The 25,184-nt window shown below is 34.6% G+C and overlaps 2 protein-coding genes across 3 annotated transcripts in view; both read right to left on the bottom strand.

Moving 5' to 3' along the window:
- Window positions 1-444: 444 nt before the first annotated feature.
- Window positions 445-9,153, bottom strand: LOC135967884 (uncharacterized). Its single transcript, XM_065532534.1, has 8 exons — window positions 9,045-9,153; window positions 8,117-8,170; window positions 7,631-7,735; window positions 5,838-5,891; window positions 4,334-4,438; window positions 3,152-3,205; window positions 1,339-1,443; window positions 445-535 (listed from the first exon to the last, which is right to left on the bottom strand). The coding sequence occupies exons 1-8, from the start codon at window positions 9,103-9,105 to the stop codon at window positions 453-455; spliced, it is 621 nt and encodes a 206-aa protein (XP_065388606.1). The 5' UTR covers window positions 9,106-9,153; the 3' UTR covers window positions 445-452.
- Window positions 9,154-19,480: 10,327 nt separating this feature from the next.
- Window positions 19,481-25,184, bottom strand: part of LOC135967733 (EF-hand calcium-binding domain-containing protein 13-like) — a 69,988-nt gene continuing 64,284 nt past the window's right edge. The window contains exons 16-18 of one of the 2 annotated variants that reach the window (XM_065531814.2): window positions 22,514-22,567; window positions 21,199-21,303; window positions 19,481-19,743 (exon numbers count right to left, since the gene is read on the bottom strand). In XM_065531814.2, coding sequence (XP_065387886.1) covers window positions 19,682-19,743; window positions 21,199-21,303; window positions 22,514-22,567 — 221 coding nt within the window. In that variant the 3' untranslated portion in view covers window positions 19,481-19,681. Of the gene's footprint in view, window positions 19,744-20,939; window positions 21,304-22,513; window positions 22,568-25,184 lie in introns of those variants that run through there. The other variant, XM_065531813.2, reaches the window with a different exon arrangement.

Raw genomic sequence — 25,184 nt, 5'->3', positions numbered from 1 at the left:
CCTACAACTTAAAGTATAATAATAATAAATAAATTAAAAAAAAAAAAAAAGATCAGTATAGAAAACTCAGTTGCATTTCCATACTTTAACCAAAAAAAGAAAACATAATTTTAAAAAACAGCATTTTTATTAGCAGAACATTAAGATACTTAGAAATGAAGCTAATAAGATTTTTTTTTTTTGAGACAGGGTTTCGCATTGTTGCCCAGAACCAGAGTGCAGTAGCACAGTCATAACTTACTGCAACCTCAAACTCCTGGACTCAAGTGATCCTTCTGACTCAGCCTCCCAAAGTGCAGGGAAATGGGGAGGGGAGTAACCATGGGTTGATGCAATGATATTGGAAATATTCTAGTTATTTTGTTGATTATTAGATTCAGGGATATTAGCATGATGCTTATAAATATATGTGTTAACTGAAAAGATGAGAAAAATAATTAAAGAACCAGAATTTAAATATTTACAATACGTTTTAACTTGCCTATAATTGCTTTCACATCATCCATCACCTTTTTCAGAGGAACATTTCCATTAGCTGTAATACAAAGCACAAAAAATTTGGACAATGACACAGAACTTAGAAAAATTATAAGCTACAGCCCAATGAAAGACTATGTATTTTAATAAATTGTATTCATCTTAAATTTATATTTCCTGGTTTGAGTGCTTAATTCTTTATTAGTAAGAATGACCAAGGTAGTCAGCCCATGTTCCTTAAACACAGGGTTTGATATGGCAAACGTACTATGTCCTTGATTCTTGGGTTTTCAGATACTTTCTAATAAGCATGGTAAAAGATACCATTCATAAAAGATTTTTGCGTGTATGTGAACCTGACATATAACACAGACACTGAGCTTCTATCTATTGTCAATATGCTTTATCTATTGTCAATATGCTTTCCTCTAATGTTTTCAACTTCTGTATATATCTCAAAATGGTGGTGACATGTGGTTGTTAGATACTTGATGAAATATTAATGATGTTCTGCTACTTTCTATTGTAGATATTTTTCTATCAATTGTTTCTGGCTCTCTTTGTTGTTTATTTATTCATTTTCCCCCTTGCTCTCATATCTGTTTCTCCCTACCATTCTCTGGCCTAATAACAGTTGTGAATATCCTCTCAACATTGCTTATAGCTGAGCAGGATGATAATCCAGATGAATAAAAATGACAAAAGACAGGATTTCTTCTTATTTTCACACCAAGTTCTTCTCCATGATTCTTAGAAATATCTTAAGTGCCTCAAATCAATCTAGTTTTAGAAATTAATATACATGATCCCAAGATTCTAAGCTCTCCCCTAAAAGGCAAAATAGTTATTTACAATGCTCACCATCAACAGGTTGATTTTGTATCACACTTTGAAGTTCCTTATTTTTGAGCTTGATCCCCATGTTCCCAAGAATCGTCTTCAGGTTACCGATATCAACCTTTCCTCCTTAGGAAAGAGAGAAATGTGATTTAAAAAAACCTAACAAAGACAATGTGAAAAATACTTTTCATGCTGTTAGTTAAATTAACATTCAATAGGCCTGACTGTTGCTGAGAGTTAATTGCAATGATCTAATTGGAAAATAGTTTGGCAATAACTATCATGATCCATTAAAATGTTCAAAATATGGCCAGGTGTGGTAGCTCCTGCATATAATCCCAGCACTTTTGGAGGCTGAGGTGGGGGGATTGCTTGATCCCAGGAGTTCGAGACCAGCCTGGGCAACATAGTGAGGCCCCACCTCCATTATTTAAAAAGTTCATAAATCTTAGCCCAATAATTCCACTTTTGGGAATACAGTAAAGCTTGTGCCAAAAGAGGGGACAAGTGTTCATTACAGTCTTTGTTACAAAAGTAAAACAAATTCAAACACCCAGAATTTAAATATCTAACAACAGGGTATTGTTAAGTAAACCAATGTATTTTCAACCCACAGAAAATTATTTAGCTATAGCCATTAAGAAAGATGTTTGCCACAGGAAAAGAAATACTTTTTTGAAAATAAGGTGGAGTTATATGATTGTTTAACATATTTACTAAAGTCCTTATGCCCAGTAAAAATAAACATGAAACAATGTAAATAATGCCTGTGATTCTTCCTGCCATTCCACAGACAGGAAGCACATTAGTAGAGTAAACCTCAGATAGACAATATCAATTTATTACTCCATCAGATGGACTAATTTCTCCTGTGCCTGTCATACTGTGAGCATCTTAACTCAGTGTGATTCCAGTATTATACAAATTTTTGTATATCATGGCTCTTGACCAACTGCTTCATCTAATTGCTCAACTATAGAAATCTATTCCATCATTGGATGAAAAAGTGACTATGTTGGAACTTATCAAGACTAGTATATTGATAACTTTTATGTGATCTTCCAATAGGATTTCAGAGTAATTTTGACTATATGGGATTTTTTAACTACATAGGCTTCAACATATTAAGAGTGGTTATGATTAGATAGCAGGACTATGAGTGTTATTTTAAAAAATTAGATATGGCCAGGCACAGTGGCTCACATCTGTAATCCCAGCACTTTGGGAGGCAGAGGAGGACGAATCACCTGAGGTCAGGAGTTTGAGACCAGCGTGGCCAACATGGTGATATCCTGTCTCTACTAAAATTACAAATATTAGCCAGGCGTGGTGGTGGGTGCCTGTAATCTTAGCTACGCAGAGGCTGAGGCAGGAGAATCGCTTGAACCTGGGAGGTGGAGGTTGTGCTGAGCTGAGACTGTGCCACTGAACTACAGCTTGGGCAACAAGAGTGAAACTTTGTATCAAAATAAATAAATAAATAAGATTATTTATTGGACATGTGACACTTTTTACATTGAATAAAATAAAAGAACACTATCAATTCACAACTGAACATTATGATGGTTATTTTCAGCACTGTGAAGGCCATAACTTTAATTAGACCTATCTAAAATTAAACAGAAAGACAAAAGTGGAGACACTTAGGACTGTTTCCTTTGAGTCTGATCCAGGGATCAAGCTTACACAGCATACACACATAAAAGACTACAAGATCAATATATAATTGATAAATAGAAGAGGTGGCAGAAGAATCATGCCCTCATAACTAGGAATAAAGACAAAGATTGAGAATCTCAATCTTATATGCTTTCTCATCACATTTATTACCCACCTTTGAAAGACTTCAAACCCGTTAGCAATCTATTCCGAAAAACTTTCTTATCACCTATAAAAAAAGGCACAGTTCAGGACAGAGAATGGCTCACTAAGAGACTATAAGGGGCAGACTTTTCTTTGTGAAACTGACCTTAAAGTTGACCCTCTTTCACCTTCAAATCATGATGAAGTTAAGCAACAAACAAAGCTTTCATTATGATATGGAGTGGTAATCTGGTATAGAGGTCAAGAGCCTGCCTTCGTGGCCTCAAGCAAGTTACTTACTCTTTCTACGCCTCTGTTTCCACCACCGTAAGATGGAGATAATGTGTCATCATTGTGTGTGGTGAGGATAGTACAACACCTCATCATTAGGACTTAATAAGTCTAGATGTTATTATTAATAAATCTACTTACTCTTTGACACTGAAAGTAACTGTTGGTTTATGTATTACAGGGCTGAAACTCCTCTCATCCCTTATTTCTATCACATTTTCATTCTGTTTACTTCCTTCTACACCTAAAGTTTGACATGTCAATGGCCTAATGGGTAGCAGTAGGGATTTGCTTAGTCCTTGGTGGCAAAGCTCATGCTTGAAGGTTTTTATAACTTCCAAACTGGTAAAACATATGGAAAAATTTAATTTTCTAGCAGTTGGTATAAGAATTGTTTGCAGGGATAAATAAGCAAAAGCTTATGTTGGGAAGATGTGGGGCCTTTGTGTTTAAGGGAAGAAAGAAACAACACTCCTAATAGAGAGGAGAGATAAATTTGGTATCCTCTCAGAAATTGAGAACAGAGGAAAGAATTTTTAGGGTTTAGCTCTGTGAGAGATAAGGGTCAGGAAAAGGGAATCTCCATTGGCAATACTTAGAAAAGTGATTCTGGGAAAGAACAGGAATTCTCATGAGGACTTTGGCAATGTTTACTGAGAGACAGCAGATATAAATCCTTTTCCTCCTTGCAAAATCATCAGTAACATCTTTCCACCTCAGCAATGGTTTTGTGGAAAAGGATTCTTTTGGGGGTTAAATTCTGTACCTGAGTGAGCACATAGTAACAGAAAGACTGTTCATATGGAAACAGCTGGAGGATGTGTGCAGGTAACATACGAACACACATCGCTTTCACATATACATTTCAAGAGTAGAACCATAAAACTAAACTGCCTAGAGTTCACAGTAACATACAGCTCACCATCAATTGGTAGTAATTTTAGCAGTTCCACGCAGTCCTTATCATTGACTTCTATCCCCATGTCTCCAAGAACATTTTTCAGATCTCTGGCATCAACCTTTTCTCCTTTGAAAAGATGGAGTGTTAACAGGTGAAAAGTTTATAAATTAGTAACTTTAAAAAATAATTTTAAGTTCATACTAACCTATTTGAGTGATTTTTAAAATACTTATATTTTATATAGCATCACTCTCAATTTGGAGTTAAAGAGCAAAGGCAAAATGGAACGTGCAAGTACAGTGTGACAACAGAAGTCAAGGCAAACCTGTTCCTATAATATCAATATAATGAAGGGTCTCTTAATGTTGAGGATAATGTACAAAATTAAATCTAGTTAACAAATTGGATTACCAATTGCCAACAGAATTCTGGCAAGAGATATCATACTGAATGATATAGCTGATCATTAATGAAACTACATGTATCTTGAGCTTTGCAAACTTTATCCTATTTATTATTGTGCTTGCCTGAAATTTGGCTATATACATTCAGCAAAAAACATATACAGGTGAAAAAATATTTCCTCAGAACATTGGAGTTTTTATCAAGACTATGTTATGTGGTTTATTTTTAAAAGTTTATCCAAGATCAAATTGATTTTATCAGGCAGAAATATTTTACAATAACTGGGTAAAATGACAAAGTTAATATAACAATAGACTATTGGGGAAACAGCATCTAAAATATAATTTACTGTGAAACATTAGGGTTTCAGTGTTATGGAAACTCACCTGCAGCAGCCCCCGACCTTCCTGATGGAACAGGAGTCAAGAGGCAAAGCCACTCTGGCTAATATTCTAGGGTTGTAGAATGCTATCCTGCCTTTCATAATCCATTTAACAAAGTAGAGGAAGGGGGGTGGGGGGAAGGAAGGGAGGAAAAGATGAATAAGTGAAACACAGGGGATGTTAAGGGCAGTGAAACTATTCTGTATGAAACTGTAATGGTAGGTACATATCTATATGCATTTGTCAAACCCCATAGAACTATGCAACACAAAGAGTGAAACTTAATGTAAACTATAGATTATAGTTAATAGTAATGTATGAATGTTGGTTTATTAATTGTAACATATGTACCATACTAATGCAAGATGTTAATAGCAGGGAGATTGTGTGCTTGGGATAAAGGGGAGTGGAAGGATGGGTAGATGGAACTCTCTATACAATATGCTCAATTCTGTAAATCTAAAAGTGTGCTAAAATACAGTCTATTATCATAGAATATGATAATAATAATAATAATGAAATCCACTGAGAACCTGCCCTTCTTTAGTGCCTTGGAGTGCATTTTGCTCTCTCCCATTGGAGATACAGGATGTATTGTAACTGGGTTTACTTGGCTGATATGTACATGCCAAACATGGTGGATAACCCCATGCTAAAGTATCCTGCTACAGCTGAGTGTCACAAAATACTAAGACCTCAATGGAAGAGAGAATAAACCTCCTGGAAAAAAAACTTACCTGTAAAATCTTTTATTCTCAGCATCATGTTTTTCAGATCAACCTTCTCATCAACTGTAAGACATGGAGCAGTCACAGAGCAACAATAAGGCGGTTCTTTCGGTTTTTGCCACCCATGACACCTGCCCCCAACTAGAATGTTGGTATCATCTTGAGTTTTAGTTCTAGACTATGAAATTACATTTTTGAATATGCAATACCCACTTAGATTTAAGAATAAGTTCTTTCCTTCATTACTTCCCCTGTATTCATTTTGTTTTTATTAGAATACATCTTTTAGTAATTTGTTTAGAGAAAGTCCATGGCTAGTAAACTTCTGTGTTCTTGTTTGCCTGAAAATGTCTATTTCACTCGAATCCTTGAATATTTGGTGTTCAAAGTTATTTTTCTCTAGCACTTTGAAATAAATATTTTTCTATTTCTTTTTGAATCAAATGTTGGTAATATAAGATTCTTTTATCATTTTGTGTATAGTTTGTTTTTACTCCTGTTAATGATTTATAAATTTCTCTTTGCCCCTGATATTGTGAAACTTTAGAGGAATCTTCAGGAGTAGGTGGAAAAAAATTTTATCCTGTTCAACATTCAGTATTCCCTTTGATCTAGAATAAAAGGAAAGGATGAGGAGATGAGTGATTTATATTGTTCATTTCCCCTTCTTTACTAATTCATCCCTAACAGTTGTTTCTACTTCTTCCTAGTAAGTTGAGAAGGAAAAAAGTTATTTATTCAATTTGCTTTACCCTAGGTCTGGGCACTTTATTGTGAATTCTCTGGATTTTGCAGCTTACCAGTTTAGTTTCTGAAGAGTGAGAAAGGTTTTGAGGAGCCCAGCTCTGCTGTACTATTGTTTCCAGGGTAGAGTCTTTATTTCCTTTTCTGTCCCCATTTAACATTTATGGCATTAAATTGGTTCCCTTTTATTATTTGATTCATGTTGAATTTCCTTTGCTTATTTTTGTTTTTTTAAAAATTCTGTTGTTCATTTTGTTAGGTATTAGAGGAGAAGAAAACTAGCCAGATTTTGCTTTTTTCATCAACTCAAGTTGGAGTCCTCTGGACCAGTTTGCATAACATTAAACCGAAAATTTTTTGAAAATTTGAAAGAACTTACTTTGAAAACCATTTGAGGCTATCACCTTTTGTTGGAGGGATGGGTAGTGGTAGATGAGTTTACAGGTAAAATTATTTTATCAAATATTATTGGTGTATCTATATTTTCATATCTTCTTGAATCAATACTGGCACTTTTTTCCTCTGAAAAATTTTCATTTTACTAACATATTTAAAATCTAACCTCATATTACATGTAGTATCCTATTAGAATAGTAATATTAGACTGACTATTCATAGTTACATCTCTTAACATTTCTAATGTCATTTCTATTCTAGGTCTATTACATGTTAATCTTTCTATTTCATAACAGCTGAATCATATGTACTAGAAATCACCATTAATCAGTTTTAACCATGCCTCATCATAGAGAGTTTTCCTTTTCTCTCACATATTGTGTAACGTTTCTTTTAAATCTTTCACATTCTATTTTTCTTCTTTTCTTCATTCTTTGACCTGAGAGAGGTCTGTTAGTACCCTCACCAATTTTATTATCCATAATGGAATACATTTGCTGGACTTGAATTAAAGAGAGGAAATATGTTTTCATCTGACCTGAATTCTGCTCTAAGCTTTTAAAAATGCCCTATTAGTATCAATTAACCACTCTCATTGGTCTATGTATGCTTTCAAACCCAAGCTGTCTTAAACATAATACATTTTTATCTATAATGCTCACCATCAACTGGTAGGTCTTTTGAAAAATCTTCAAGTTCTTTTTCTGAGAGCTCAATCCCCATATTTTCCAGAAATTTATCCAGGTAATTTATATCAACTTTTCCTCCTTAGGAGAGACAAAATATTAAAAAGGAATACTAAGATATGAAAAAAATCCTTCTTAATTCATATGTGTTACAGTTGTCACTTTAATCATCAAGACATAAAGTTTAATCAGATCTAGTTAAGGGTACAAATAGGGTCACCACTAAAACTAGATGTAGAATCTCATCCTCTGACGATATCTTTTGTTTATATCAACATAGTGCAAGTTTTATAGGATGCTGGGTAATTTTCCAAAGAACTACGGCATAATATATCTAACATATGCATAAATATTGGTAGGATGTATATATGGGATTTTAAATTTCATACAAATAAATTTGTATAAATTAAAACAGGAGAATATCTCAGATTTATCTGCTTTCTCACCATACTTTGCACTTACTTTTAACAGTCTTTATACCATCCAGCAACCTTTTTTGATACACCTTTCCTTCAGCTGTAAGAAAAGACACAATTCAGGTCAGAGAACAATAAAGGGAGACTTGCTAAACAATAAAAATGTGACAATTCTTCCCCTAATCCCATAATTTCAGAAAGATGGAGTTTTAAATATTTTTCTCTGAAATTTACCTACTTTTCTCTCAATTAGTTACGAAGATTATTTGGAGACACTTTAATGAGGTAGATCTGTCCACACTTACACAAAAGCAATAATTATTGGCTTAAACATTTTGAAACTTATATCCCATTTTATTTACCTTTATCTCTAACTTCTTTCCTTATACCCCTCTTACTTTTCCATTTTACATTCTCCCCCATACTATCAGGTTCATTAATGCAATCAATAACAACAATACACATGTCTTATTGGCATGAAGGAGTACAATAGCTACTGTTTATGTTAATAAAAATCAAATTAACCAGATTTTTTTTTTTTTGGCAAAAATCTAGTAATTCTAAAAGCTTTTAAAACTAGAAGTAGAATCTCAACCTCTGACTATATCTTTTGTTTGTATCAACATAGTGTGAGTTTAATAGGATGCTGGGTAATTTTTCAAAGAACTATGGCATCATATGTCTAACATATTTATCATAACATATCTAACAATATTTATCATAACATACTATAAGATGATATACTTATCATAACATAAATAGTGGGAAGATACATGTATGGAATTTTAAACTGAATACAAATAAATTTGTGTTAATGAAAAATAGGAGAAAATCTCAGATTTATCTGCTTTCTTACCATACTTTGACTTAAAAAAAAACCCTAGTAACAATCTTGTATCATTTTAGAAGAAAAGCTCACAATCTCAAAAGCACTCTGAAGCCCTTTGAAGGATACATACAGTTTAAATTCTTACCATCAAGCGGCAAAGTTTTTACTAAATGCAAGTAGTCCTCATATGGGACCTCTATTTCCATGTCTTTTAGTGCATCTTCTAGGTCACAGACATCTACCTGTTTTCCTAGAAAAGAGATAGAAATTGTGACAAAAATAAATTTGAGAAGAACACAAATAATGTTAACTAACAATATTTTCACTCATATACCATTATAATAATTTCAAAGGTAAAAATAAAACAAATAATAATTTAGTTCTTTTCTTACAGTATAGAAGTTTAACTATTTCTCCTGATATTTTTTTTAAATTTATTTATTATTATTATACTTTAAGTTGTAGGGTACATGTGCATAACGTGCAGGTTTGTTACATATGTATACTTGTGCCATGTTGGTGTGCTGCACCCATCAACTCGTCATTTACATCAGGTATAACTCCCAATGCAATCCCTCCCCCCTCCCCACTCCCCATGATAGGCCCCTGTGTGTGATGTTCCCCTTCCTGAGTCCAAGTGATCTCATTGTTCGGTTCCCACCTATGAGTGAGAACATGCGGTGTTTGGTTTTCTGTTCTTGTGATAGTTTGCTAAGAATGATGGTTTCCAGCTGCATCCATGTCCCTACAAAGGACACAAACTCATCCTTTTTGATGGCTGCATAGTATTCCATGGTGTATATGTGCCACATTTTCTTAATCCAATCTGTCACTGATGGACATTTGGGTTGATTCCAAGTCTTTGCTATTGTGAATAGTGCTGCAATAAACATACGTGTGCATGTGTCTTTATAGCAGCATAATTTATAATCCTTTGGGTATATACCCAGTAATGGGATGGCTGGGTCATATGGTACATCTAGTTCTAGATCCTTGAGGAATCGCCATTTCTCCTGATATTTTTAAAATAATCATTATGTTAGGAGAGTAAAATGTGAGGCACGTACATTTCATATTGAAAAGTACATAGATTACATAAATTATATTATTAAGTAGTACAATGTCCATAAAATGCACATAATAAATGCTTGATAGAGAGTATATTGCAAAATGGGGCCTCAACCAGCATTACCTTTATAGCAAAGCCAGCCCAGGACACTAGAGGAAAAGAAAATTATAGGCCAATATCTCTGATAAACATACATGTAAAAATCATAAACAAAATACTAGTAAACCTAATTCAACATCAATTAAAAGGACCATTCACTATGATCAAGTGGGATTTATCCCTGGAGGCAAGGATGGTTCAACATATACAAATCAATAAATGTGATATACCATATTAACAGAATGAAGGAAAAAAACATATGATCATCTCAATAGATGTAGAAAAGCATTCAACAATATTCAGCATCCTTTTATGATAAAAACTCAACAAATTGTATATAGAATAAATGTTCTTCAACACAATAAAGCCCATATATGACAAACTCACAGTTAACAACATACTCAATGGCGAAAAATTGAAACTTTCCTTCTAGGATCAGGAACAAGACCAGGAAGCCCACTTTTAAAAAAAATTTTACTTTAAGTTCTGGGACACATGTGCAGAACGTGCAGGTTTGTTACATAGGTATATAGGTGCCATGGTGGTTTGCTGCACCTATCAACCCATCATCTAGGTTTTCAGCCCCACATGCATTAGGTATTTGTCCTAATGCTCTCCCTCCCCTTGTCCCTTAACCCCTGACAGGCCCTGGTATGTAATGTTCCCCTCCTTATGTCTACGTGTTCTCATTGGTCAACTCCCACTTATGAGTGAGAACATGTAGTGTTTGGCTTTCTGTTCCTATGTTAGTTTGCTGAGAATGATGGTTTCCAGGGAATCCCACTTATAAGAGAAAGAAATAGAAGGCATTCACATTGAAAACAAAAAGTTGACTGTTTAAAGATAACACGATCTTACGTAACAAAAACCCTAACGACTCCAACAAAACACTTAGAATCAATAAACCAATTCAGTATGGCTGTAGGATACAACATCAACATAGAAAAATCAGTGGTGTTTCTAATACAGTAACAATGAACTATCTGAAAAAGGAATCAAGGAACTAATCACATTTACAATTGCTACAAAAAAGCTTAGGAATAAATTTACATTGTGGTGAGGATTACATGATTGTATTTTTTGTCAAAACTCAGAACTGTACACATAAGGATGAATTTTACTGTAAGTAAGTATATATCAATAAATCAGATTTTTTTAAAAAAAGAAGGTGAAATATCTGTATCCTGAAAACTATAAAACATTGATGAAACAAATAAATGGAAAGATATCTTGTGTCCACAGATTAGAAGAATTAATATTGCTAAAATGTTCATACTACCCAAAGTGATCTATACATTCACAGGAAAAATAACTAATGAGTACTAGGCTTAATACCTGGGTGATGAAATGATCTGTACAACAAGCTCCCATGACACAAGTTTACCTATGTAATAAACTTGCACTTGTAACCCTGAACTTAAAAAAAAGAAGTTTTAAAATGAGAATACATGCAATATCCAAAATAAATTAATTTTGACCATCAAAAAAGTGATCTATAAATTCAATGCAATCCCTACTGAAATTCCAATGACATTTTTCACAAAAATAGAAAAAACAATTCTAAAATTAGTATGGAAACACAAAAGATCCCAAATAGCCAAAGCAATCTTGAGCAAAAAGAACAAAGCCGAAGGCATCACACTACTGAATTTGGAAACCTACTACAAATCTATAGGAATCAAAACAGCATAGTACTGGCATAAAACAGACACATTTCAAACAATGGAACAGAATAGAGGTCCAGAAATACATCCACACTGTTATGGTCAATTTTGATTTTTAGACAAATGTACCAAGAACACACAATGGGGAAAGGACAGTCTCTTCAATAAATGGTGTTAGGAAGACTGGATATTCACATGCAGAAGAATGACATTAGACCCTTATCTCACTCATTAAAGTTACAGTTTCAGAGAAAGAAATAGAAGGCATTCAAATTGGAAAGAAAAAGTTAAGTTGTCTGTTTGCAGATGACATGATCTTACATAAAGAAAACCCTAAAGACTCCAACAAAACACTATTAGAACCAATAAACCAATTCAGTATGGTTGCAGGATATAATATCAACATAGAAAAATCAGTGGTGTAAAACTACTAGAAATTGTAAAACTACTAGAAGAAGACATAGGGGAAACGCTCCATGACTTTGGTCTAGACAACGATATTCTTGGATAGGATCACAAAATCATAGGTAACCAAACTAAAAACAGATGAATGGGATTGCAGCAAACTAAAAAGCTTCTAAACAGCAAAGGACACAATTAATAGAGTGAAGAGACAACCAACAGATTGGGAGAAAATATTTGCAAACCACACATCTGATAAAAGGTTAATATCCAAAATATATAAGGTACTCAAAGAACTTAATAGTAAGAAAAAAAAACCTGATCAAAAAATGGGCAAGGGACCCGAATTGTTACTACTGGGTCTTCTTTTTCTGTCTTGTTAATGAATTGGATTGGGGACCTTCCTCCATCATATCCATAGAACCAGATGATAGGACAGCGTAAATAGAGTGGAGGGCAATGGTGCCCTAGCCTATGGAGGAGGCATGGCAGAGGAACTTGATATAACTTTAGTTGTGGATATTGTGATGACTTCTATCCTGTGTACTTGGATCCAGCTGTGTACATATCAGGAGAAACAGTGGGTTCATTTCTCCTCCATTGTCTACTATGAGAATCTGTATAGCTATTGAAAATTAAAAAGTACTTGTATTTTTGTATTCCAAAAATAAAAGACTGATTGTTCCACATAATGGCAACAAGGAACCACCAGACTGGTTTTAAATCTGTTTAATCACTCAATGACAAATTACTAAAAGTAACACACTTCTGCAGGCCAACCAATCAGTCACAGCTTCTTGCTTCTGAAAGTCAGCCACATGGGAACAGTCACACTTCAATTAACACTTTTGTGAATACCAACCAATCAATAACAATTTTACCAGAGAAATCATGTTTCTACAGATGATGTCAACCTACCCATGCCTCTGAGTTTGCCCATCACTCAACTCTATACTTCCCCCAAATCTTATGTAAGCATTCTGTTCTGCACAGTTGTGACTGTGACTGACCAGCTTTGCTTTTTATTTCAAATAATTGTTAGTTGTGTCGGCCTTTAAAAATCCTGAAGGGTCTATTTATTTTGAAGATCTCCATCTGGCAGCATTCCATGGGGCTTGTTGGACCAACTGGGGTACTCACCAGGACTCTTATGTATAATTTCTATTTGTCCTTCACATTTGCTGTCGTGTAAGTCAACAATTTGAGCTCTTACTGTGTTGTATTGAGTTCTTGTGGGCAAATTAATTTTGTTATCCCAGGATTTGTCTTTGTCCTTAGTGCTAGTTCTTTGTGTAATATAATTAGACTTTTTGATTTGTAGTATATGTGGTAAATATTTTTGCTGTTAACCTGCCTATTCTTCCACTACTTGCTTTGCTTTAACTTTTGCTTCTCTATTTGAATAAAGTCATGCCTCAATTATATTAGGGAATTTTCCTAATATAATTTCCATCCTCCCACCTTGGCCTCCCAAAGTACTAGGATTACAGGCGTGAGTCACCGTGCCTGGACGGTAGCAGCATCTTCTATTGCTAGATGAGCAACAAAGACATCAGCATGCTTGCTGTATTATGCAGAGTAAATACCACACTCAGAAATATAACTTATTTCTCTTATTTATAATAAAAGTCATGTCATCAAAATGTAGGAGAAAATTACTACACATAATATGAAGTTAATATAATTTCCCTAATATAATAATTGAGTCATGCCTCAATTATTTTTGTTTTGTTCTTGTTGTCTTATTCTGTTGAGTGTATAAGTGAATATGTCACAAAGGATGAAAACCACAGGCCCAATCCAAACTAGTCTTAAGGACTAATGGTTGGAGGTTTGTGGGACTAGCCATAAATTTTTGCAAAGGTAACTAGTCAAACTTAAATAAAATTTGAGAAAGCACTCACTATCTTTTTATTTGTGAGAGAAAATCAGTTTTAAAATTTTGTATTCCAGGATTGATGATTTTCAAGTTACTGATATACAGCTCTTTGTAACATTTGCTTGGCTGGTGAACTCAGTTACCATATATAAGCATACATATACTTTTGTGACTCTTTTGTGAATTTTCTTTTGATAAACAGGGAGAATTGCCACATTGCTAATTCTTTACATTGTACTTGCAATCACACTTCCTCTTCCTCTTCTTCTTCCTTTCTTCTTTTTCTCTTTTTTTTTTTTTTTTGAGATAGGGTCTTGCTCTGTCACCCAGGCTGGAGTGCGGTGGTGCTATCCCAGCTTATGCAACCTCCGCCTTTCTGGCTCAAGAGATCCTCCCACCTCAGTGCCCCCCACCCCCGCCCTAGTAGCTGGGACCATAGGCATGTGCCACCATGCCCAGTTAATTTTTGTATATTTTGTAGAGACGGTGTTTTGCCATGTTGCCCAGGATTCACACTTAGACATTTATATCTAAGCTAAAAGAAAACTCGAGTTTTAAAGGTAGACTTAAAGGATTGGTTAGACTAGTTTTCATTCATGCCTGACAAATGTTTGGCCATGATTCCAGAATACCTTCCAGTCCCTTCTTATAATATTTTCAGTTTTGTTTGCCTCACACTGTTTGAGTTCTGCTTTTCGGAGTCTCAAGTGCTTCTATGCAGCCACTGTATCAACAGATAATTTAACAAATGATTCAAAGACAAAAACAGGATGAAATCATCCTGATTTGACATTGAGATGTCAGCTCATCTCAAGCAGAATCAGCAATAGTGGAGGTCTGGACAATTCCTGATGGTTTCCCCTGTGGCTCTCATTGAGGGAGGACCAAAAGGTAGACTTAGGACTAAAAACATTCTCATACTATTAAGAAAAGTCTGCTATCATGGCTACATAGCAATATCAAATACTATTGATGCAGCTGCTTCCTCTTCTTTCTTTTCTCTCTCTCTCTCTCTCTGATAGGGTCTTGCTCTGTCACCCAGGCTGGAGTGCAGTGGCGCTATCTCAGCTCACTGCAACTTCCACCTTCCAGGCTCCAGTGATCCTCCCATCTCAGCACCCCTGGTAACTGGGACCACAGGCACATGCCACTATGCCAAGATAATTTTTATATTTTATAGAGATGGAATTTTGCCATGTTGCCCAGGTTGGTCTCAAACTCCTGAGCTCAAGCCATCCTCCCACCTTGGCCTCCCAAAGTACTGGGATTACAGGCATGAGTCACCGTGCCTGGATGGTAGCAGCATCTTCTATTGCTAGATGAGCAACAAAGACATGAGCACACTTGCTGTATTATGCAGAGTAAATTACCAGACTCAGAAATATAACTTATTTCTCTTATTTATAATAAAAATCATGTCATCATAATATAGGAGAAAATTACTACACATAATATGAAGTTAATATAATTTCCCTGAAAATTATGATATTGATGATCCATCCAAATAATTTTGTTCACAGAAATGTCTCAGCTATTACCTCAATTCTGAAGTATCCTATATCTTGTGCCAAGATCTAGTACCTCTATTGGTTGTAAAAGTGTAGGTGATCCAAAGCAGATAAATAAAAACAATTAATGAAAGGTTAAAATGGCAAAATTAATAAGAGAATGAAGGGATGGTAGGAAAGATCATGTAAAAAGTTAATTTCTCACTTACCTAAAACAGCACTCAATTCTTTAATCAACTTATTTAGTTTGACTTTCTTTTCAGCTGTAAGACAAGGCAACATTTGGACACTGATAAAGCCAATCTTGGAAGAAAAGCATAAAGCATTAACTATTTAAATTATGAAGTAAAACCTAGATGAAGGATTACATGTTGTCATTTTAATATTTATAATTCTTGGGCTTTAATAAAGAGCTCTATTATCAGCAATAAGAACTAAGATTTCTTGGACCATAAAGTCTACCTTAGGTAAAATGTTTTCTCTAGCTTTTTGAATGCATTCTGTTTTTAATTCCTTGTTTCTCTTGGAATGGATGATAACACATGCTGGTATATATTGAAGGCCATTGTTTACGACATTATGTTATTTTCTATTATTGGACGACAATGAAAGAATCCCAGGAAAAGGAGCAATTAACAGCACAGTGTGTGGTGAACTAATGCCTTTAAATCTTGCTCAAGGGAAAAATGCCACGTAAGGAGTGAAAAGATGAGTCAAAAGAGGTTGAATGGAGTCAGAGTAACAGTTAACAGTTGGTTTCTGAGTTGGTTCTGTCTGGATCTTGGAATAGAGCACTGAAAAAAGATAATCCTAGCTCTGTGAAGTTTACATAAATTTGTGTTGTTCATGGTTGTATCCCTAAGACTAAAATAGGCTGAGACATGGGTGTTCAACAGATATCATGAATAAATAAATTGATTAAATGAGCCAATTGATAAAATGCTTAGCACTGTGCCTGGCATATTGTAAGACTCAATGTATATAAGCTATGAAGGATCATTGAAGAGTTTTAATGTGAAGAATAATAATGTCAGATTTTCACCTTAGCAAAATCATCCTGGCTAGTTTACATAGAGAAATTGAAGGCAATGATATGATTATTAGACCAGTCAGGAGGCTTTTCTAGTAGTTTAAGCCAGAGATCATGAAGATCTGAATTAAGGTTAGAGTAGTCAAGATAGCCAAGAGATTTTTAAGAGGAAAAAAATGAGAGAGCATGAGATGCCAAAGATAATTTGTAGATTATTGCATGGTAACTGTGGATAAAAAATGGTGACAGAATTTTTAAAAATTATGAATTAGAGAGGTAATTCATGATTTTTGTTTTATCCTTTATTTGCTGAGTTTGGATTATCAGTGAAAAAGCTATGTCTGAATAGGGATTTGTTATTATAGGAGAAGATTTCTTAATTTACCTCAATTTAACCAACCTGATGGTCTAAACTTGATTTTCCCTTTCTACTCTGAATTCTCACATTCAGACTGATGCTGATGGCATGCCAAATTTTCACAGCTAGTAGGCTTCCATTTTAGTAATCCAGTGCATCTATGTTATGGGTTAAGTTGTTGACTTATTTATAAATAGTTCTACTTTTTATTAAATTGATGATAATTCAATCATTATATAAACTGATGAACTATTAATGGAAAAGGGAGTTTTTCTCATAGAAAACACATTTGAATAATTCAGAATATTCCAGTGAAGGCAAATTGCTAAAAAAGTTCTGCTGAATTTGGTGTGAATAAGATAACTGTAAAAAGATTGGAGAAATAACTAAAACCTAGATAGATTCAGACTGAAATTTCTGGTCAACTTTTTTTTTTTTAATTTTAATTTAAATTTTTTTCGACAGGGTCTTGTTCTGTCACCTGAGCTGGAGTGGTGCAGTGCACAATCATGGCTCACTGCAGCCTGGATTTACCATGCTCAAGCGATTCTCCCTCCTGAGCCTCCTGAGTAGCTGGGACTACAGGTGCACGCCACCACCCTTGGCTAACTTTTGTATTTTTTTGTAGAGATGGGGTTTTGTCACATTTCCCAGGCTGGTCTAGAACTACTAGGCTCAAGTGATCAACTCGCCTTGGCCTCCCTCCCAATGCTGGAGTTACAGGCGTAAGGCATGGCGCCCTGCCTTCTGGTCAACTTAAAAGAAAAATACTTTATTCTTAAAAGAAACTGAAATTAGGAGTGTAGACAATAAATAAATATGTTTATGTAAGAAAATCCCGAAAGAGAATGCCTACATTAAATAAAAATGGCCTTGGGCCTATTTTTTTCTTTCAAGTAAAATGTTTAAGGTATTTATATATCATTTTATGATCCTTTATTTTAACAAGATTTTAAGATGATCTGACCAAATGCTTGTCTCAGTCAATAGAGATAAAAGGATTTTACTATCCTAGACTGAATCACATGGGATAAGTCTAGGTTTGAGATCAAAGATTTGAAATCTTAAACATACACAGGTAAGTGAAATCATCTAGAAATGTGGTTGTGGAAAGAACAACAGACTGAGAATAGAACTGTTATATCACTATCATTTAAACCAGTATTTTTCAAAAATTTTTATTGTAAGCTTCACTAAGAACTCTGAACACCCACCATATCACACACACACAGACACACAGACACACACACACATATCATAAAGTTTCATGAAATAATATCTAGCCTAACTGTGTGACATATGCTCTGATATTTTCTTTTCTCTTCTATACTATTTCATTAAAAAATGCTCACTTAACCCACTAATTTGAGGGGAGGAATAGAAGTCCATAAACAATGAGCCTCAGGAAAGGCAGAGAAGAAAATTATGGAGAGCATGAATTCATAGCAGCTGAGAATGTAGAGAGTTGTAATAAAAGAAAAAAGTTTAATATTATTAAAGGCATCAGAGAACTCAAGTTAGAAAAAGGTGAGTGGTGCACACTGGATTTGTCTGCTAGGATGTTGCAGTCAGCTAAGTAAGAGTATTTTTTAATAGAATGGTGAATGTGGGAACCGGATTCTCTTTATGAGAGAAGAAAATATGAGGTGATCTCCTTTCCTTCTATTAATAAATCCTTCCCTTCCATTTTGAATGCTACCTCCTGATCATTTTCTGGCTTAACAAAATCTTGGCTTCATTTTATGCAATGCTTAGTATCCATAGGGGAAAAACTGGATTTTAGATTAATTGAAGTGATTAAGAGAATCATTAGATTATCTTAGATTAATTGAATTAATTTAGATAATTATTTCTCTTAGATTAATTTAGATTAATTGAAATTATGAAGAGATTAAGAGAAATGATTTTTTCCCTGACTTTGAGACTGAGTTCTTCGCTAAACTTTTGAAAAGTCTTGATATTTTGATGATCTGGTTTGAGAAATTCTCATTTTCAAGTTTAAAAGAATAAGTACCCCTTAAAAAGTATAGGGGTGATTACAGTGCTCACAGTCATCTGGTAGTCTTTCTGTTAGATCCATGAATTCCTCTTCCGTGATCTTTATCCCCATGTTTTCTAAAAGAGTGTCCAGCTTATTGACATCAACACTGCCTTCTAAGTAAGGAATAGGAAAGGAATATGGTAAAGCAGAATGATTCTAAAATTGGACTATGCATTCATGCTGCTGTATTATTTTTCTTCTTTATTGAGCAAGAGTTTTATCACATTGAAAAAATATTATTTATTTCCTAGTATTATTGTTGAGATTTTAAGACAAACACCAAAAACTTGTCTGTTATAGCTAATAGAAGGATAAAAATTAGAACTGAATTCCCCAAATCTTATTGCGGGAACAAGCCCACAAAGCAAAAATATTCTTAAATAAGGCTGAAAAGTTAGAGCTAATCATGACCACAATATTCCACAGAACAGGAGTTATTTTTGTTGCCTGTATTTGCAAACTATATGTCCTGCTTTTGACTGAAATCCTTATCTGACAGCCTTAACTCTTCATCTTTTGCTGCGTATTAAATTTTTCTTTTTTTCCTTTAGGGCTGAGGAAAAAATCCATGAAAGTTTGACACTTCCTGCCAGATCATAGTAAAATAAACACTCGTTAACTTGCAGATCTACTGAAGGAGCCATAAATAATGACTCAGTTATATAGGAAAGGAAGATTCATGTTTCAAAAGTACAAATAAGAGTTTAAGACTAAGCCTTTTTATTGCACTGCTTACTCACGCTCAAGAGACTTTATGCCTTTCATCAACCTTTTCTGATACACTTTTCCATCAGCTATAAAAAACGGAACATTTTGGAAATAGAGTTAGAAGACAGTACAGATCTCTTAATTTCAGAAAGAACTTAAAATCTTTGCCTAAGGAACATTTCAAATGCAAATAGGTAATACACAGTAACAAAATGTTCACTCTTGGTAGTACATGATTAAAATGCAAATGATAACAATTATATGTGCCTGCTCACTTTTCTGTATTGGGAATGTAGGGAAAATAACATTCTCTACTGCTGTTTGTGGGAATTCAAATTACGATAACTTTTCCGGAAAAAAATTTGACAAAATAAAATATCTTCCATTTTGCAACTTTACTTAAATAAATCTAATCTTGACAAATTTTAGGATGTTTGCAAAGTTTTCTCCACAAGGCTGCCAAATAAAATAAGGACATATATTCATAGAAAGGAAACTGGAAATATACATCTCAATTTTTTTATATTTATTTATTTACTTTTGAGATGAATCTCACTCTGTCGCCCAGGCTGGAGTGCAGTGACACGATCTTGGCTCACTGCAACCTCCTCCTCCTGGGTTCAAGCAATTCTCCTGCCTCAGCCTTCTGAGTAGCTGGGACTACAGGCGCATGCCACCACACCCAGCTAATTTTTTGTATTTTTAGTAGAGACAGGGTTTCACCGTGTAAGCCAGGATGGTCTTGATCTCCTGACCTTGTGATCTGCCCGCCTCGGCCTCCCAAAGTGCTGGGATTACAGGCCACACATCTCAAATTTTTGATAGTAGTTATTATTTTGAGGTAGGAATAGAAATATTTTGATATTTTCTTATCTGTATTACCAACGTTTTCTATGATGAATCACATTAATAGTCTGAAGAGATGAGAATTATTAATATATACATAAATTTTATCTATCTATCTATCTATCTATCTATCTATCTATCTATCATCTATTCATTATCTAAAAAGTGCTGAAGGAAAATGCTCTAAAATATTAACTTTGATTATCTTTGGGTTATGAAATTAAAAACATTTTTTATTTTTCTGAAATTTTTGATTTTATTTCACCTAATAACAAGTTAAGAAATGTAGCCTTTTCTCAATGTACAAAATTATCCACTTCTTGGTAAACGACACATTCTATTTTTCAGAAACACATGCAGCTACTTTATTTAGTTCCTTTCTATTGTCTGTCTACTCCTGTTTCTTTCCCCTCCTCTCTCTCTATTTTCTTGTCTCTTTTATTTTTCTTTTAATCTGTTTCTACAAATCTAGCTAATCAATAACCTGAAGATGTGAATAATGAATTTGAACTTTGACAGCAACTTACAGCTGAAAGGTTTGATGATTTTCAATTAAAATCTAAGTGATGAAAGTTTTATTTGTATTAGCATTAGCTTTTAACATTTTAAAAGCATTTTTAGTTTATTTTGGAATGTTTTTATATATCCACAAAACCAGACTACTGAAAAATCACAATGGCATCCATAAGACTTACCATTAACTGGCAATGTTTTCAGCAAGTTCAAGTGTTCATCAGGCATGAGCTCAATCCCCAAGTTTCCTAAAACACTTTTAAGTTTATTTGTATCAACTTTGTCTCCTTTGAAAGAAAAAAAAGTTGTTCACACATGGCAATTTTAGGATATTATAATTACCAAAAATCATGAAAAAGCTGGACCATATAATGACATCTTTACTTATGTATTCTCACATATTCCTTTTGTTTTTTAATTTTGCTTTAAGTTTTGGGATAGAAGTGCAGAACATGTAAGTTGGTTACATAGGTATATGTGTGCCATGGTGGTTTGCTGTACCTATCAACCCACCATCTAGCCATTAAGCCCTGCACACATTAGCTATTTGCCCTAATGCTATCCCTCTGCTTGCCCCCCATCTCCTGACTGGCCCCGGTGTGTGATGTTCCCCTCCCTGTGTTCCTGTGTTCTCACTGTTCAGCTCCCACTTATGAGTGAGAACATGGGGTGTTTGGTTTTCTGGTCCTGTGTTAGTTTGCTGAGGATGATGGCTCCCAGCTTCATCCATGTCCCTGCAAAGGACATGATCTCATTCATTTTTATGGTTGCATAGTATTCTACATTTTCACATATTCTAATAGTGTTTAAGGATGAGTAAGATAGAACTTCCTTGATTCTTCATGAAAAGAGACAGTGGTCTCCTAAGCCTAATGTAAAGACATGCTAGCACTGAAGAAAATCCGATTGTACAATCAGCCTATAATTTAGGGATATCTAGTCTTTTTTGTTTTTAATGCTGAATTATGTGATTATTATTTAAAGCAACCCAATCCACTTAATCCTTTAAAAATATTTATCTTCTTATTTTCTGTGTCTATCTAGATTTTGACTACTTAAACCAGAAGTTATTAACTCAAAAGCTCACAAGAGTCTGGAGGTAAAGGAAAGGAGTGAAATTGGCTTAGGTGAAACAAAGAGCACATGCTTTATCCAAAGAGAAAAAACATCAGCTATTTTGTGAGTAAATGCAGATTCAGTGTTTCCAGACCTTATGAAAGTTGATAGCAGTCTGGATTCAACCATGGGTGGCCAACTTGTGACCTCTGATTAAAATACCGGTTCAGATCAGCATATTATTGTTAGAAATCACAGAAAATAAAATTTATTCCTCAAATATACCATTCATTTTTACGTCCAAGTCCTAAATAACCAAAGGGAGAACGGTTCTATATAAATATGTAAAATATTAGCACGAATACATTTAATATTGGGAAAGCACCATGCAAAATTCAACAGAGTTAGAGTTCAAGTAAAAATGTTTTAGTAATGTCTTACCTGTAAAATATTTCATTTCATTCATCACCTTTTTCAGATCAACCTTACCATTAACTGTAAGACAAGGAATAAATTGTTCAGAAACATGACAATGAGACTATGAAAATGATGTTACACAGAGGAAAATTTAGTACTTATTTGCTTTAGAACATGTAACTTTTGATACACCCTTCATAAGAAAACTCACATGATAATAAACACAATTATTTCCTAAATACAATTAATATTTCAGCAGCATTGAAGTATTATGTTTTGGGGGAGAAAAGTGATTCCTAGTTTCTGAAAAAAAGTATTTTTTCTTCTAGCAGCAAAGTAATACTCCATGTCAATAAGAAAAATCTAGCTGTAACCCAGGAATCACAGAAGATTAAAAATGTAGTTATTTCATGAATTCAATAAACTTTTACCACAAAATACCAGTAGAGTGGCCAGAAAAGTATATCAATTGTTAATAGTCCTGCTAAATCTATGGTGAGAAGAATTTTTTGATCCTTAATCTACATCTATTCAAGTATTCCTGGACACAAATAATTTCTGTGTCAACACCAGCTACAGGTCAGGACAGCATGAAAACGTGTTTTTGTTCAACTGAACTATTATAGGTAATCAAGCCCATCATGGAAAAAGATAAGATCTTTGAAGGGGATTAGTGCTTTTTCGGCTTTGTGTATGGTTTGCTATGGTGGGGAGTCAACTAAATCCTTTTGTCTTTTCATTGCCCAGCTGGTTTTTAATGAAAAATTTAAAAAAATTAATAGAAGGGCTCTCTGCTATAGGTTATTTAATTGGGGGATTTCCACTGAGAACTAGGCCCTCAGGGAGTTTTATTTCATTAAAATATTCTAAATGTATCTCAAATCATAAGGAATCTATTAGCAGGAATAAAAATGTTCTGTGTGACAAGGAAAACTTCATTTATGTGTAATTTTTTTAACTTTTTTTTAAAGTTCAGCGATACAGGTGCAGGTTTGTTATGTAGGTAAACATATGTCATGGGGGTTTGTTGTACAGATTATTTCGTCACCCAGGTATTAAGCCTCGTACCCAATAGTTATTTTTTCTGCTCCTCTCCCTCCTTCCAACTTCTACCCTCAGGTAGATCCCAGTGTCTGTTGTTCCCCTCTATATGTCCATGTGCTCTCATCATTTAGCTCCTACTTATAAATGAGAAGGTGCAGTATTTAGTTTTCTGTTCCTGTGTTACTTTGCCAAAGATAGTGGCCTCCTGCTCTATCCATGTCCCTGCAAAGGATGTGATCATTTTGTTTTAAATGCCTGCATAGAATTTCATGGTGTAGATGTACTGCATGTAATGTTATTCTTTTGTATTTACCGTAACCAACCGTAACCAAAGTTCTGGAAGGGATCTGCAAATATGGAGACCTGAATAGGAATCATTGTCTCTTTTACTAGCACCTCCAAGCTGTTTGCCTTTTGGGAATCAAATGCTACTGATCTCTACAGGCTGCTAGGCCTATATCAAGCCTTAGGCTCTGATAGTGTCCTGGAAGAAAGAATGGGCATGGGACTCTCTCCCCCATGGACTAGGAAAGCACCAGGAAAGTGTCAGAGCATGGGAATAGAACTGAGAAGCAGTAGACTTGGGAAACACTTGGCACTAAAACTCTAAAGACCCTAATGAAGGTCAATAAAGGCCAGCGTGAGGTATTCCCGGTTCCTGTGACTCCTAAAAAGCCAAGAAGGAGTAAAACAGGTGGGCAGAAACGTTCATTCTGGTGGTGAATGTTTCAAGCGGTGAAAGTACAAATATGTTAGAACAGAAGCTTCTTTCCACTGTATAAGTTCAAAAATAGTCTGTTGTGAAATGTGTAATAGGAAATTGTATTTAAAGAAGACTCAGTGAAGCTGCATTCAGAAGTAAATTTATGGTTTAAACTTTATTGTTAAAGCAGAAAGACAAAAAGGAACTAAGCATGCCACCCGAGGTGGGGGATGGTAACCATAGAGGAAGAAACAAAAACCTATGAGATTGGAATTAATTCCTGTATTATTAATACAGGTAAAAATAAAAATTAATAAAAAAAAAGCAGTGAAAGACAGTGAAAATACAAATGAATACAAAAGCTAGTTATTTGAAAAACTAATCAAATGTATTTTGTTCTGATGGGCTGATTAAGAGAAAAAGGAATCAAAGATATGTAAGAATAGGAAAAGAAAGAGAGCCATATCATTCAGGCTCTGGCAGGTAAAATATATCTTTAAATGGAGCATCAAAGAATGAACTTATTTACAAAGGTATGACCTGGATAAAGGGGAACCAATAGATGATGAAAATCCAGATGGGGTTGGTTGGGGTACTGGGACAGAGGGAAGCCATTAGCCTTGTTCCTGGGCTTAAAAGTGAAAAGACTTAATGTGGCACATATATACCATGGAATACTATGCAGCCATAAAAAAGGATGAGTTCATGTCCTTTGCAGGGACATGGATGAAGGTGGAAACCATCATTCTCAGCAAACTAACACAAGAACAGAAAACCAAACGCTGCATGCTCTCACTCATAAGTGGGAGTTGAACAATGAGAACACATGGACACATGGAGGGGAACATCACATTATCAGGGACTGTCTGGGGATGGGGGGCTGGAAGAGGGACAGCATTAGGAGAAATACCTAATGTAGGTGATGGGTTGATGGGTGCAGCAAATCAC

The sequence above is a fragment of the Macaca fascicularis genome, chromosome 16 (assembly GCF_037993035.2).
Source record: "Macaca fascicularis isolate 582-1 chromosome 16, T2T-MFA8v1.1".
Lineage (NCBI taxonomy): Eukaryota > Metazoa > Chordata > Mammalia > Primates > Cercopithecidae > Macaca > Macaca fascicularis.
The sequence above is the reverse complement of the archived record's forward strand: the minus strand, read 5'-3'. Positions and strand labels throughout refer to the sequence as shown.

Bases quoted from the DNA above. Each gene is read 5' to 3' on its own strand.
- LOC135967884 (XM_065532534.1), bottom strand. From the start codon at position 9,105: ATGGAAATAGAGGTCCCATATGAGGACTACTTGCATTTAGTAAAAACT. The intron at 3,206-4,333 runs GTGAGCTGTATG...CTTTTTTTATAG, and splicing joins AAAATTACTACCAATTGATG to GTGATAAGAAAGTTTTTCGG. The intron at 1,444-3,151 runs GTGGGTAATAAA...CTCTTTCCTAAG, and splicing joins GGGTTTGAAGTCTTTCAAAG to GAGGAAAGGTTGATATCGGT.